Genomic DNA, 17007 nt, shown 5'->3' with positions numbered 1-17007 from the left:
TGTTACATTTATTTAGGGAGAATTAAATGGTAAGATCATGTTTATCAGCTCTTCTTCTTTCTTTTTTCAATCAGATCACAACCAAGGAAGAGGTGAACTCCAAACACATGGTGAAGAGTGACCCAGAACCCGAATCATTCAGGCCCAGTCTGAACGAGCCCAGTGTCCTGCTGCAACCTGATCAGATCGAGAAGGCAAGTTAAAGTTCATTTTGGGTCCATATCTATATGTTGACCTTATCATATTTAACTCTGATGCACTTCATCTTTTGGCTAGCTCTCATGGGACTCTCGTAGCATTTTCATTATCTACCTGTGGCATTTTTCAGTTGTATAATTGACTCCCAGAGGTCCTTCTTTTTTTTATACATTTGCTTGAAGTTACTTCCAAGTGCCCTTTCTGTACTGTCCTGATCTTTTGGGGCCTTTCCTTACTCACTTCTGGCCTGTAACCCCAATCCTCAGCTGGCCAAACACCTCCCCCCTAGGACGATCGGCTATCCCTGGTCTTTGGCATTCAGCACATCCAAACACGGCATGAGCATCAAGAGCCTGTACCGTGCCATGCAGGGCCAGGAGTCTCCGGTTCTAATGGTGATCAAGGACAGTGATGGACAGGTATGAGCTTGAGCTTCTGGGCTTTAGCTGAAGTGTGTGGTTTTACATAGATTGTTTTCAAAATTTGTACACGTCAATTGTGAAAATTGCATAGTCTTCAAAAGCAGTTTAACAGCATGAAATTCATCAAATATTCAAACAATCTTTGGCTTATTTTCTGAAGCTGTTTGGAGCCCTCGCTTCAGAGCCATTGAAAGTCAGTGACAGCTTCTATGGTACCGGAGAGACGTTCGTTTTCACCTTCTGTCCAGAATTTGAGGTGGGGAATATTTGAATTGATTAAGTACACATATAGGTCTTAGATGGAGCAGTACACTATATATTTTAAATATAATATGCATTTTGCATTTATATATATATATATATATATATATATATATGTATATATGTATATGTATGTATATATATATATATATATATATATGTATATGTATGTGTATATATATATATATATATATATATATATATATATATATATATATGTATATATGTATATGTATGTATGTATATATATATATATATATATGTATATATGTATATATATGTATATATGTATATATATGTATACATATACATATATATATATATATATATATATATATATATATATATATATATATATGTATATATATATATATATATATATATATATATATATATATATATATATATATGTATATATATAAATGCAAAATGCATATTATATTTAAAATATATAGTATATATTTAATATATATTATATTTAATATATATATATATATACACACAGTACAGACCAAATGTTTGGGCACACCATGAAGAGTTTTCTTTGTTTTCATGACTATGAAAATTGTAGATTCACACTGAAGGCATCAAAACTATGAATTAACACATGTGGAATTATATATGGAATTATATACATAACAAAAAAGTGTGAAACAACTGAAAATATGTCATATTCTAGGTTCTTCAAAGTAGTCACCTTTTGCTTTGATTACTGCTTTGCACACTCTTGGCATTCTCTTGATGAGCTTCAAGATGTAGTCACATGAAATGGACTTCCAACAGTCTTGAAGGAGTTCCCCGAGAGATGCTTAGCACTTGTTGGCCCTTTTGCCTTCTGTCTGCGGTCCAGCTCACCCCTAAACCATCTCGATTGGGTTCAGGTCCGGTGACTGTGGAGGCCAGGTCATCTGGCGCAGCACCCCATCACTCTCCTTCTTGGTCAAATAGCCCTTGATGCCTTCAGTGTGACTCTACAATTTTCATAGTCATGAAAATAAAGAAAACTCTTTGAATGAGAAGGTGTGTCCAAACTTTTGGTCTGTACTGTACATATATATATATCTGTAAACACTTGAACCTTTCTAGGTCTTCAAATGGACTGGTGACAATATGTTCTTCGTCAAAGGAGATATGGACTCCTTAGCTTTTGGTGGTGGAGGGTATGTAAGATAATAAGTTGGCTGCTTAATTTATCAGTGACAGTGTATAACTTCTTTTTTATTTTCTACTTTTAGGGGTGAATTCGGGCTGTGGTTAGATGGCGACCTCTATCATGGCAGAACTCACTCATGTAAGACCTTTGGAAATCCAGTGCTCTCGAAAACGGAGGACTTCTATGTGCAGGACATTGAAATATGGGCCTTTGAATAACACCCCCGATCCCCACCTCACGGACTCAGTGCACAGTAAGGCGGGAATATGAGGCCACATCACTAGACCCCCATAACTGATTGAACACTCTCCACTTGGCTCCTAAGAAGCCCTGATAGAGGCTCTGTCCTTCATTTCTGGAAATGGTCAGCATGGGTGGGTGTTCTTCGCTGGTGTCCCAGTGAGAGTTTCTTTACCCATTTGCAGCCTGTGGTCCTCTAGTATTGAGAATAAGGAAGGGTGCTAATGGCTTTTCCGTAATATTGTAGAACTTTCCAAGAAAAATATATTTCCAGACCTTCCTATGAATTTTCAGTCCTAGTACCTTCTTCACAAATAGCATTGTGTCTATTTCAAGCATTTTAAATATCAAACCTCAAAACCCCCATTATTTATCTGTGTCTGTGTGCTCACACAGGCTCTATGTAATCAAATGCTTCTACTTAATATAATATTCAGTACCGTGTTGCGGTACAAAGGTGGAGTAACATGCACATTGTTACACGTGCGGTGCTCTTTTACATCAATATGCTTTCCTGCAAGTCCTTCGTTCGGTCTTGAAGTGCTGTAGTTATGCCAGGAGAAAAGTGTTTGTCTTTTAGGAAGCCATCTGAAGGAGTATATATACATAAATAAATACATACAGCAATTATATATTTATACCTTTGTTAGTGTACCGTGTACATAACTAGTTCCCATATTGCTGTTACTTGTGACAGTAAAATGGTTTGCACTTCTTTCCTCGAAGTATTATCTCAATTGTACATTATCCTTGTAAATGTGTTCCAATAAATACATTTCTATATGTACACAACATTAACTCTAATCTTATGTGAATGTGAAGTTTTCGTCAGGTAACTGGTCTCTTGAGACTGGCTCTTCTCATCAGCAATAGCCTAGGAACTGTATATAAGGTGACCTGGGCATTCGAGGGTGGTGAAATGACTAGTGCAACCAGAGCCAGTCTCAAGGGCATAAGGATGACAGCTGTCAGCAATCATGAGAAAGCCTGTTACTGCAGTATTCACAAAGAGCCTCAGAAGAGGCACATCAACTCATAAATTGTTGGAAAAACTGAAAATTGATTGCCCCTTTTAGCAGTATTGTGACTTGAAGTATAAGCAGTTTCCTATTGTGGCCAGCTGAAAACATGCCCAAACATTTGACCCGACTGTGTGCGTCTGTTGTCAGAGCAGGCATCTTGCTGTGAAGGTCTTATGCTCTCTGCAAACTGTGGGATCATGGAGCCGAAGGACTTGGACGCCTTCTGGGGCCAGCTGCACATTCCTGGTCGTCCAAGTGTTTGATGCCCGTGTGCAAGCTCAATGAAATATTAATCCCCTTGAAGATCCCTGAGAGAGTATGTATCAATATATTAATCACAATAAATCTATGTAATAATAATGGTGTTCTGGTGGTTTTGTGAAGGAGACAGAAGGTAAAGGTTTAGTCACATTTATAGATGCTCAGCCAAATTTTGCATGCAAAATCCAGTTTCATTGGGAAACTTTCACATTTTCAAGTTTCAAATTTTGCATGCAAAATCCAGTTTCATTGGGAAACTTTCAAATTTTCAAGTTTCAAATTTTGCATGCAAAATCCAGTTTCATTGGGAATCCATGCAATTGAGAATTTTGTATACAGTATGTAGATTTCACATCGGGCTCCAAATGCTCTCTTGAATTCATCACATTGGCCAAGAGAAAGCTGCTTGGCTTGAAGGTGACGTCTGTGTGAGTGGCGATTTGTGCATTGCTACAGTATTGACAATAAACAAGTTTTCCTGCACAATTTTGTCAAAATTTTGCCTTTAAATATGGTCACATTTACTGTTGCACATTAAAATTCTGCATGCAAAATCCATTTTTATTAGGAATCCATGCAAAAAGTTATTATAGATTATGGAAGTGAAGGTTTAAGGTTAAAATAAGTTCATGATGTCCACTTTTTACTTCACAAGACATGAATAGATGGACTAGAGTCAGGTGGTTTACTTGTGGATTATTGTGATGTTTTAATAATCTGTTTTGACTGTTATTCTGACGGCACCCATTCACTGCAGAGGATCCACTAGTGGACAAGTGATGTAATGCAACATTTCTCCTAATCTGTTCTGATAAAAAACAAACTCTTCTATGTCTTGGATGGTTGAGGGTGAATCAATTTTCATAAAGCTGGACTATTCCTTTAATCTGGAAGAATTTTGTAAACCAGATGAACAATGCTTGCTTACGAAGGTCAAAACCAGTAGGCTAATATGCCACCACTTGAACTGATTTTTTTATTTTTATTTTTTTTCTCAAATATTGATTGTTTATTAATTTCCACATTTAGTTTTCTCTGAATGTGAGCATAATTGAGCCAAACTCCTTTGTCAGCATATAGGAGCTGTTTATTGTTATAATGACAAAGCCACAAAACCATAATCTGCAGTTTTTTCCCACCATTATGGAAAACAAACTTAAAAGAAACTAAACGTGGCTTCTGTAAAAAGCACATTAGACATTTGAAGTGCATGTACATTTTTATTGAAAAGTATTCAAATTTTTAATATTGTGATAAAAGAGGTATTTAAATTAAGGAAATATAAAAACCATTAAAACCATCTGGCGATATTAACACAATCAGCAAATGTTAATGGTTTTAATGGTTCTATATTCATTGTACAGCGGTCAATTTCATAAGAGGCCAGTCTCTGGAGATGTACATACGTTTGGCTTGTGGTAGAGAGTTCCCTCTAGTGGAAGTTTTCACACTAAACTTTTAGTACAATAAATGTTGAAAAGAAATAAACTGTGATTAAATGTTGCTTTTTCCTTCAAAAGGGGTCTATATCAGATTTAAATTCTCTGATTCTTTTGTTCATCTGACTGGTTATAAAGATATTACATAGCCCAGCACTTCATCAAAACAATATTTATATATATATCGATATATAATATAATATAATATATAACTTACATCTAATGCAGAATACATATGGACCACAAAACCAGTCATAAAGATCCATTTTTTGAAATTGAGATTAATACATCATCTTAAAGATGAATAAATAAGCTTTCCATTTATAAATGGTTTGTTATGATATGACATTATCTGGCCGAGATACACCTATTTAAATATTTGGAATCTGAGGGTGCAAAAAAAAAATCTAAATACTGAGAAAATCGCCTTGTCTAATTGAATTATTAGCAATGCATATTACTAATAAAAAATTAAGTTTTGATATATTTACGGTAGGTAATGTACAAAATATCTTCATGAAATATGATCTTTACTCAATATCCTAATGATTTTTGGCATAAAAGAAAAATTTATAATTTTGACCCATACGATGTACAAATATACCCCAGTGACTTAAGACTGTTTTTGTGGTCCAGGGTCACATATATACTCTTACAACATATTTTTGCTAAATGATTTCAACAATTGAATATTTATAACATTATATTTATAATATATATAAGTCTCAACTATATATATCCAAAAATATTATAAATTATTAGTATTATCATTAGTTTATTAGTTTTATCTTAAAACTAAAGACACATTTTGCAAACCTACAAGCCCAAAAATACAACTTTTATGGGATAATCATACTCTTCTGAGACAACGACAACAAAAGACTGATTTGGATTTAGTTGGAAAAATAATATTAAACATTTCCACTGGGCTCAAACTCCATGATGCACATATACTGACATGGCTTGAAGGACATGACTTAATTAATAATGATTATATTAAAAAAAAAAATAAAAATAAAAAAAGTGCAATTACACTTACCCATTATGTTGTCTTTTGCAATTTGTCTCTGTTTTCAAACAGGCCAGAAAATCTGCATCACAACATCCACTGCCTGAAGTCGAATTTCTCCACTGGTTTCTGCTGATTGATGGAGTGATGGCTATTGAATGCAGTTTTGTCTATGGTGCAAAACAGCATTAAACAGATTGTGAATTAATTATTTATGCCTTTCAGAAACATGTCTTCCTTTTAGAAAATGACATAATGGCGTATAGTGTTTTGCTTGTTGAAAAGATTTTATTGTGTGAGAAACTAATTTAAAGGCTCCTCAAAATATGTAACCACAGGGCTCATTTTTGAGACAATAGCCCATTAATGGGACGATTTTCTATTTGAATACTTTGATGATCGATCATAGATGACACTCTACACACTATTTTAAATAAATGCAATTCAATAATTCATTTCCCACAGTCACATAATTTTAATGGTATGTCAATGGAGATGCATTAAATCAGAAATGGGAAAACAAAACAAGAAGTATTATGAAAGTGTTGTCTCTTGCGATACCTGTTGGATGGATTATGTAGATATCTGTTCATGCCTGGTGACTTTTGCCTTATTTAAGTGCTGTTCATGCCTCTGGGCTGTTTTAAAATAATTGGAATGCTGTTGTCTTCAGACAAGTGTGGACTCATTGTTTGAAAGCACAATATGTGAGAAACATCTGCATGACTAGTAGGTCAAATTTATTTTACACACTTTCCTGGAGATATTTACACAATATAATGCATTGCATTATTAATAATAATTGCATTAAAATTATTATCAATAAATATAACAACATAAAAAAAACAATATTGCTCAGACACATAATTATATTCTTTTCAGAAAAAAACACGTTTTAAGACAAAACAAAACAAAAGAGTTTAAAACAGTTAAAAATAATAATAAAATAACGCATTCTTACTTAAAGTTTGGTTTAACAACAGTCAAATGACAACTTTTGTTAATAAACACTTAAACTACATCTGGAAAGCGAAATGACATCCTACCACAGTGAAGGAATGCCTCATGCATATTAATAAGTTATGATGACGTTCTCTCGATAACCTTCCAATAGAGGACCTCTTGGCTCATGAATATTACGCCTTGTCCTCATGCAGGGCTGAATCATCCTTGACTTGAAAACAAAAAAATCATGTTAGATTATCTTGTAAACGTGAACTATCACAGACGTTAAATCGACTGGATTTTGTGTCTGAAAAACTGAAAAGAAATTGTTAATTTATTATTTCCTGATTTGTGCGCAATTTTAAGGTTAAGTAAACTTTTTGGGGGATCTGTCCGAATCTCTTCTCTTAATGTAAGTTCGATTTTTTTCTTGAATAATGCAATCGCATTTTTCCAGATCCTGAAAGCAAGTTTGGACAGGTAGCTTGCGCGCGCACACGCCCTTCTGTGAGCACAGGTATCAGAATCAGGAAGCGCTTGAGCCGTCAAACAAACACAATCCACCATGCACGAATCACGGATTTAAATCAAACAACGATTTGTAAAACATAAACACATATTATTTTGGAAAGTTCAGGAATCTCTGAAGGAGAACGATGGGCTCGTGTGTGTTTCCAGTGTTCATTGGATTGGTTTTACTGCAGATTCAAAAGATCTCAGGTGAGTCTATAAACTAAAGCAGCACCACCCCAAACACATTTTTAACTCGCTACTGACATTTTTCATTCATATATATATATATATATATATATATGACATTAAAAGTTTAAAAGTGATCAGGTATAATGATTTGACCGTTTGAGGTACTGAGAGAGTTTGTTGTTTTAAAGTAATTTTATATCGAGACATTTCATTTAATTGAACCAGCGAAATGCATGATGGGTATTTATTACAAGTTGTTTATACTAATGCATATAAATGAGTAATATTTATATAGTTCTTCCCAGCAGATCTGAATCTGACCTCCTTCATGGCCTAGTAGAAAAATGAGCACTGTAATTTGCATATCTGACAGATGCTGTGAAAAACAACTTGTTAATTATTGACTAACAATCTGTTACTGTACAAATGGAGGGCGGTTTACTGTAACATGCTCTTGGGCAAGGAGGGAAAAACTGAAGACTGTTTTCTCTATAGTAAAATGCATGTGTGAGAAATGTCAGTGTTTGCTTTTCTATTGACATTGACTTTCATTTTCACAGCTTTTAAAGTGACCTTCAAAGTGTTGCATTTAAAAGCTGCAATTTTTTAATTATTAAAATGAGCCAAGAGTGTGATTTGTTGATTTGTCCTGTGCAGATATAGGAGAGAATTACACATTTCATGAAATTATAAATTCCACTGCATTCTGGAGTCTAGTTTAATGGGTTATTTGAAAGTTTAGGTAACAGATTTGGCCTCTTTCTAAAGTGTTTCTTAAACATATTGTGCATTTTATTTGATTAAAAGTATCAGATCATGATGAAGTTGTGCTTATTCTATGTCACACAGATGGCTAAACCTGAAAATGTACATACAACTTTAACAGTTAAGTTGAACAAGTAACTTGGTTAAAGGAATAGTTTTTCATCATCAGAAACAGATATGGAGAAATGTAGCATTATATCACTTGCTCACAAGCTTTGTTTGGTTTACAAGATGTTAACTGATGGACTGCATTGATGGATTTACTTTGACCTGTGTTCAGGCTAGAAGCTGGAGACAGAGGTGTGTGTTCGCTGATCGTTGTTGTCGTCACAAACATGAGTAAATATTTGCGGATGTTGTAGCCATTCTTTTGCAGTAATATGAGACCGTGCCTACGTTTCTCTTCTGCGTGGTTGCATGTCTAAACTTGTGAGTGTCTTGTGATCAAGTAAGGTTAGAGATCTTGAAGCATTTGACCTGTGTTTGAATGAAGTACTCAAAAAATGATTTTGCTCAGTTTACATAAGCATATACAACACAACTGAAAATGTAGAAAACTCACACAACAGCAACAGCACTGGTTGGATCAACAAGAGTGAATTATGTTTAGAGAACATTCAATTGGTGTGATCTCTTTAAATTAGCATGAATTTTACTCATCAGGACAATTAACCTAATTTGCATTCTAATAAATCAGTTCAACTGTGTGGAAAAACGTGGCATAATTTTGTTAAGTTAGGAAAACAAGCTATTTATTGAGTGGAACAACCAACATCTTTTAAGCCTAATTTCTAATAGGTAGTGTGATGCATATTTACATTCTATCATGTGCCAAACCTTCTGCAATGTCAGCAATTCTTTCAGTTATTATGGTGCTCTTTTTTTGTCGTTGTTGTTAATGAAATCAGGGAGGATCCCAGAATGCTTGACGTGTAGTGTAATGTGTGGATACGTTCACTCATGGACTCTTCCTGTTCCAGCTTTTACCTTGTGTGAATCAGTTCTTTGTGTTTGTTTTTTTCTGTTTGGTTTCATGTGGGTTACAGCTCTCTGCTTCATCCAAGCTGTTCCTTTGGCTCTTCATCGATTATTTCCTAGGGCAAGTCTGTGTCTAAGAACAGAGTTAAATGCTTGATTGTAAATTTTATTGCATCATTTTTCTAATAGAATAAGTCCAAATAAGGGCCTGTTCATAAAAAAACAAAAATGAATCCAATAAACAAAAAGTCAATATAAATGAGAAAGAGAGAGAAAAACAACAACAAGAAAATGAATGGAAGGTCCTTTAGCAAAATAGCAAAGAAAAAAAAAATAGCAATAGCAAAACACACACACATATATATTCATATATATATATAAATTTATAATAAAATATATATAAAAAGAAAATATTATTTTTAGATTTCATTTTTAATTTAAATTATGTTGTAGCACTTTATTATATTTACTATATATTTAATGCATTTAAATATCATTTTAATTATATTAACTTAAGCATTTATTATAATTTATTGAATTTATTATAACATAGCACATTTATTAATAACAAAATTTATATTCTGAAGCACTGTATAAAAAACCTAAATGAGATATTTGAAGAAGAACTTTGATCAAAATTAAAGAACACTTTCAGATACCTCCCAGTTATTGGTGTTAATCTGGCACCTGGTGATAATCAGTGTTGGGAAAGTTCACTTTCTACATGAACTAGTTCAAAGTTCAATTCACAAATTATAAAATGAACTAGTTCAGTTCATAGTTCAAACTACAAAATTTTGAACTAAAGTTCACAGTTCCAAAAATGAACTAGTTCATAGTTCTTTTTTTCCATACGTTGCTGCGAGTTATTATTTTTCAAAATTATTGCCACAGCCCATATAGAATCACAGACAGCAATTATTTTATCAGTTTTAACAATGAAGCTATGCGTCAGATTTCATCTTCATATCCAATTTTGAATCCTTATCCAACCAGGGTTTACATTAGCATTGAGGGGACAGCATTTCCCCATTGTTGCTTTAATGCTTTGTCTCCCATTCTCACGACCTTGTCATAAACATCATAAAATTATTTTAAATGATCATACGCCTTCTTGCTACATGCTGCTGTCGTTTGCTGTTTTTTTTTTTTTTTGATGACGCGTCGCGCATGCAGCGGACGGCGGTGCGACACTGGTGGCTGGTGTTGCCAGATTGGGTGTTTTTCCGCTACATATTAAGACCCGTTTACGGTGTGTTTTAGCCGGGTTTTCGCCTGGAAGGCTCTATAGAAATCTGGCACCCTATTGAACGAAGTTAACCTGAGAGAGCGTGCCGTTCACAGACACCAGAATGAACGAGTTCACAGTAACGTTCATCAGGCAGTAATACAGCACGTTCAGTTCACGTTCGCCCAAAATATGAACGAGTTCATGAACTATCGTTCAATGAACGCGTTCAGGCACAACACTGGTGATAATTCTCTGACAAGCCGTATTTAACTGGCAGCCTACCTTTCCAATTTTCACTGACTTTGCAAGATGGTGAGCCATTCGAAAGTTATTGAAACTCTTTGACAGCAGGTTGTCCAGATGAAGGCCAAAGGGATGACCCTCAATGGGGAATGGGTTCAGCACTGCAGCTGGAATTGCTTGTACATGGTATAGAGTGAGGAGAACTGGTTCAAATTGAATGCAAATGTTTATCAGAACCTCCTGCGGCTACATACATTTACATCTACATACTACATATATACGTTTTTTTTCCCCTGTGTTCATCACCCAATCAGCCAGATATTTTCATGCAAGACAATGCCCCCCTGTCACACAGCAAAATGGATAAAGCAGTTCCTTGAAGCTGAAAACACTGAGATAATGAAACGGCCAGCCCAGAGTCCTGATCTAAACCCAACTGAAAATCTCTGGAAAATCCTTGGTGACCAAGTTATGGCTAACAAAACTACCACAATCCCCAAACTGTGGAAGAGTGGACCAAGATCACACCAGAGCAGTGTGAGAAACTAGTGATGTCCTGTGGCCACAGATGTGCTGAAGTCATTCAAAACAGAGGCATCGACACTTCCGAATCATTTTTGACTGCTGTAACCTTCAGAAATTTGACTTGGAATCTTTTTATCATGCCACAATCATTGCTGTTCTTTTTTATCAATTAATTTTGATAAAGTGTTTTTGAAGTGCCCTAGTTATTTTGTAAAATACCGTTCTACTAGCATGCTATAATTCCTTCAAATTTTGAAAGATAAAGATTACATTATTTCTGAAAAAAAATCAAGTGTTCATCTCCATTGCATTTAAATCCTAAATATAAAATAATGCATTTTAATTCCATTAATTATATAAAAAAAATATATCAAATAAAAAGATGCTTTATTATTTATATATATATATATATATATATATATATATATATATATATATATATATATATATTACCAATTAATTATTTGAGTTTGTTTATTTATTTATTTATTCCCTTTTTTTTTTGCAGAGTGTTATGAAATGGAGGTGACTCCTGACTCTGGCACCATCGTAATTTTCAGCAAGAAGGAAGGACAGCGTCTGGACTGTAGTGTGTGTAAGGATGCAGGTCCTTCTCAAACCTGTAACTCCGTCCTCAAACTTACTGAAGCTCGGCCCACCAACGTGACTTTCAACTGCTCTCAGCCGGGGGACATCTTTACTGTGGAGATCAACCAACAGATCGGTCAGTAACAACATGCAGAGCCTGAACTATCCATTTGATACAAATCACATTCAAAACACTTAAATCTCTACACAGATTGCTCAACAACAGGCTGTAGCATCGTTGCAGTGCATCCGGATTCGACAAGATTCCTGGAGTTCAGCAGAACCTTCACCTGGGATCTGAAGGTTCAGGCAGGCAGGATGTTTCAGCTGGACTTCCCATCTCCAGGAATGAGACAGATCAAGCCTTCAGAATCCTGTCCAGACAAACACACCTACACCATCATCACATACCAGCGTGCAGGACCAGCCACCATCGGCACGTTCTGTGGGAACGGTACCATCAGCCGTATCCAGGTCTTGTATAGAGGTCGAGTGACTCTGGAGGTTCCCAAAGGGACAGACCTGAACCCATCTAACTTCAAAGTGTCCATGGGACCAGCAGCAACAGGTTAGAAGTAGTGATTTGAAACAAGAAGTGTTAAGTTTCTTATCTAATTTTATTTCTCATTCTTTGCATCTCCAGCACTAGTTGAGGTGGACGTCAAGCTGTCCAGAGGACCCTCATCTGCTGATTTCTTCACACCAAATTACCCCACAGGCTACTACAATTTAGAAAAAATTAAGTGGAACTTTGTTGTTCAGCCTATGAACAATTTTACTGTTTACTTTCGACAATACACTGCACCAGAATGCCAAAAGAACACTGTTATGTGTGATTATACACTGGGAGACAAGACTTCAATCACAAAGGCCCCAACTGACATTCAGCCGACTAATAAACAGGGAGATTTCAGCCTGACTCTGACCAATTGTGATGCGAGGAAAGGGGAGATAGTTCCTGGGCTTTCCTTGAACTTCAACGTGGAGGTGTTCAGGAGTGGGACTCCATGTAAGGAGAAATTAAGCATTTACTGTAGATTTTGTGTCTGAAATCATATTGTTTTAGAGCTTTCTACCCGAGTTGCTGATAAATAACAGGCTGTTAATCTTCCTTTACCATTCAGATGTTTGCACTGTGGATCTCCGGAATGAGGAGGGATTGAGCCTGCAAATAGAAAATAAAAACCCAGAGTCGTACTGTGAAATGAGCTTGAACTCTGAGATACAGGAGAAAATAGTGGTTCCTGCAGGCACCAAAGCTGACCTGTCCTTCCTCGACTGCCCTGTGCAGGATCTGCAGCTGACAGCCACCAAAGTCATAGGTAACTATAACACTGAAAATGAAACGCTTTAGACATGGAAAAATACTTGTTAAATCAGGCTTTGACTCATCAGATTGATGAAATCAGACAGACTTCTCTTTTCTAAGACATTTAAACTGTTGTGCTGACAACTCTTCTGACTATTATGTTTTGGATTATGTAATGCAATATGACTTGTGTTTTCATATTTAATTCAGTATCAAACAGGATGTAGAATTTCAATTTGAATGTGAATAAATAAATATATATATATATATATATATATATATATATATATATATATATATATATATATATATATAATATATATATATATATATATACACAAAGCCTTGAAGTTAGATGGTTTCAAATGTTCTAAGTGTTTTAGTTTATATATTTGATCATATTTTATAAATTCCCTTTTGAAGACATAAGTGGGTGGTCACCAGTGTTATTTTAATGTAATTAGAAAACTATTTTGGTTTTAACGAATATTTTGAATCCGTTTTTATTTTTCTATTTTCCATTTTCATTTTAAAAGAAAAAGTTTAAAAGAAAAGTGAAATGTCAATATAGTTTTTATTTTTTTGTTTTATATTTTAGTTTTAGTTATTTTAGCACTTCAGCTTAAAAGTAAAAGTAGCAAAACTATCTGTGTTCATGCACGGCAGTCTTTGACGCTCTTGCAGACGTGATTTATATAGTCTTTAAATCACAATCTTGACAAAACAATTTTGAGATTCATTCACCACATTATTTTGATTTGTTCATCTTTCTTTCCTTTCCTCTATTTAATTCTAGACTGTCCGAGTGTGTCTGCCCGTGACGTCAGTGGGACGCTCCTCACGATTCCCGCTCTGGACTCTAGTCTTCCTGTCCCCCTCCATCAGTTCACCTGGCTGCTCCGTGTGCAGGATCAAGGCACCGTGGATCTCATGTCTCCAAAAGGAAGCCTGCACCAGTCTGTACCAGACAAGCAGTGTAATGAGAGAGTCTTGCTGGTCATCTCTGAGACCGATGGCTCCAACATTGGCCTGTTTTGCTCTGCAGCTGAAGGCGCTGTCCAAAAAATCCAAATCAAAGGGAATGTTTCCATTACTGTAACGCCTAATAATACAAAAGACCTGAGCCAGGAGAAAGAACCTTTCTTAAAAGTCAGCACTAGTCCAGAGATCACTGGTAATTACAATACTAGTCAAAAGTTTGGAATAAATATGATTTATTTTTTTAATTTTTTTTTGAGGTTTTAGAAAGTATCTTATGCTCACCAAGGCTACATTTATCTGATAAAAAAAATACAGTAAAAAGGGTAAAATTTTACAATATTATTATAATTTCAAATACTGGCTTTCTGTTTGAATATATTTTAAAATGTAATTTATTTATCTGATGTAAAGCTGAATTTCCAGGGTCATTACTCCAGTTTTCAGTGTCATACGATCGTTCAGAAATCGTTTCTTATTATTATGTTGAAAACCATGAGACATTTTACATTATTCAAGATGCTTTTGATGAATAGAAAGTTATGAACAACGTTTTTACCCAACTGAGAGCTGACAGCTTCATTTCAGTGGCTTTTTCTGTTTTCTTCACAGAAAATGTAATCTACACTGTAATTCCTCTCATTTTGGGACCCATGTACCTTGCGACACCAAACTGGCCCGACGGCATGAATTCTTCCTCGTCTGTCTCATGGATCATCTACGTTCACCAAGAGTACACGGCCGAGCTGATGTTCTCCAATATCGTCAACCCCACATGTGACTCGGGTCACACCGAGGTCACAGTCGGACCACTGGACTCTCAAGTTCAAACACAGACCTGGAGAGAAGATCAGAGCTTCCCCAGCCCCATCATCCAGCAGCAGAGCTTCTACCTGAACATGTCCAACTGCGAGCCCAAGAGCGGCCGCTTCGCTGTGCTCTCAAAGATCAGTCTGCAGAAGGAATCCAGTAAGAAAAAGGCTTTCATTTCAGATTTTTTGTCTTCATTTTTTATGTGTTTGTTTATTGATCACAGTCTACATTGTTTTGTTAGTTTACGAGTATTAAAATAAAAGATGATCATTCCTACTGTTTTTATCTCTGTATAGAGAAGTTCCTGGGCATTATCTTGGCTGTATTCGGGGTGCTGTTGTTGTTGATAATCATCGCACTTATAGTTGTGTGCGTCATTCGAAAGTAAGTCTGAATTTTCTTTGGTATTTGTTGTCAAACTTTTATGCATCATCCTGAATAATGTGTGAATAATGTTGGGCATACTTTTTTTTTTATCCAACAAATGGATAATTGTGCCTAAGCCCTAAGTCAGGCAATAAAATAGCAATAAAATAAAATTTAAATTATAACAAATTTAAAATGTAAACTGCATCATGCACATAGATAGCACAGTTAAATCATTTTGAACCTATTTTCTTCTCTTTCAGACGGAAAAACAAATCAAATGCCAACAGATCCTCCATCTTTATACCCCGAGGGAAAAATGTCCTCCCAGGAAACGCCACCTTCCCGAAATCCAGAGCAGACAATGAGTCCCATGTCTATGCCTCTATCGACGACTCCACCATGTACGGACATCTGGACAAGAACCAGCCTGCAGAGGTTGACAGTGGAGCCTGGAGCAATGGACATCAGGTGGATGGGTACCGTCCGTTCACCGGCCCCACGGACTCCATCCCAGCAGCTGCGGACTCATCTGCTGAATATTCGCTGGACAGAAGAGAAGGAGATGTATTTCAGCCTTTCCTAAACCCAGCCACCACCTTTAACCTCCCAAGGCCTCGCACGCCGCTCATATCGCAGGGAAGCTTAAGATTCGAAGATCGTAGGATGATGGATAATACGCTGAACACTTTCAAGGGTGCCGGGGATATAAATCCCATTCGTCTGTCTGCTGATGAATCCAGACTACAACTGCAAATGGATTCAGACTCGGATTCATATCCTGAGCCAGAATACGAGGACGCCATGTGAGAATGAGGATCTAATTCAATGGCTGATCGGTAAAACTGTGTCAGATTTTATTGAGAGAGCAGAAAAGCCATTGGCTGCTAGCCTGTGCATGTGTGCACACAAAGACAATGTGTTTTTTTCTTCTAAAGCTTTGAACTAATGCATAAAGGACATGCTCTCTCTCGTCGCTCTAGTGGTCGTGTGTATCTTGCATGTATATTTGATCAAAAATTGGGTTTGAAAGGGGTTTTTTATGGGCCTTTAGCCTGAATGTACAGAAATAATGCTCTTGTTGGAGCTGTTTGAGAGCCGAATCCCTTGGTGGAAGGGTTCTGTGACTTTCTCTGTTGGATTTTTTTTGTATGTTTTAACAGTGATTTTCTCCAGGCTACATGTTTCATATGTGTTTGTTAATAAATTCTGTACGTTTACTTCATGCATTCCTAAAATAAATTCTCAAGCATTTTAATAGATGTTCCTCTCTGTTCAGAATATATTAGGAATGAAGATAATCACACAGACCAGAATCAGATGTAGAGTTTTCACATTTTCTCCAATGGTTTGATACTAATAAATATTTTTTTATGTCATAATCAATAAATTGTTGAGATTAAGTATTCTGTCTTGTCTACATAAAAAATAAAAAACTACAAATCGGTCATTAAAGTCTAAAACTAAAGCTAAGCATCACAGCATTATAATGTACTGTTTGAAGAATGGAAATTCATTTTGATATTACTACAACTGTGATTATGCCCATAAGTCAGTGA

The 17007-nt window shown here is 35.7% G+C and overlaps 2 protein-coding genes across 3 annotated transcripts in view; both read left to right on the top strand.

Annotated features, from left to right (window-relative positions):
• LOC132104017 (oxidation resistance protein 1-like) overlaps nucleotides 1–3656 on the top strand; it is a 45872-nt gene extending 42216 nt beyond the window's left edge. For both annotated transcript variants that reach the window (XM_059509175.1, XM_059509174.1), the window contains 5 exons: nucleotides 75–194; nucleotides 465–617; nucleotides 781–876; nucleotides 1968–2041; nucleotides 2117–3656. In XM_059509175.1, the coding sequence (XP_059365158.1) occupies nucleotides 75–194; nucleotides 465–617; nucleotides 781–876; nucleotides 1968–2041; nucleotides 2117–2252 (579 nt within the window). In that variant the 3' untranslated portion in view covers nucleotides 2253–3656. The remainder of the gene's footprint in view (nucleotides 1–74; nucleotides 195–464; nucleotides 618–780; nucleotides 877–1967; nucleotides 2042–2116) is intronic.
• A 3516-nt stretch (nucleotides 3657–7172) lies between these two features.
• On the top strand, nucleotides 7173–16916 carry LOC132104015 (CUB domain-containing protein 1-like). Its single transcript, XM_059509173.1, has 9 exons — nucleotides 7173–7670; nucleotides 11903–12118; nucleotides 12194–12550; nucleotides 12626–12991; nucleotides 13107–13304; nucleotides 14088–14465; nucleotides 14882–15238; nucleotides 15379–15466; nucleotides 15712–16916. Exons 1-9 carry the CDS (start codon nucleotides 7607–7609, stop codon nucleotides 16256–16258), a joined length of 2571 nt encoding a protein of 856 aa, XP_059365156.1. The 5' UTR covers nucleotides 7173–7606; the 3' UTR covers nucleotides 16259–16916.
• The last annotated feature ends 91 nt before the right edge of the window (nucleotides 16917–17007 follow it).

The sequence above is a fragment of the Carassius carassius genome, chromosome 25, assembly GCF_963082965.1.
Source record: "Carassius carassius chromosome 25, fCarCar2.1, whole genome shotgun sequence".
In the NCBI taxonomy this organism is placed as follows: Eukaryota; Metazoa; Chordata; class Actinopteri; order Cypriniformes; family Cyprinidae; genus Carassius; species Carassius carassius.
The sequence above is the reverse complement of the archived record's forward strand: the minus strand, read 5'-3'. Positions and strand labels throughout refer to the sequence as shown.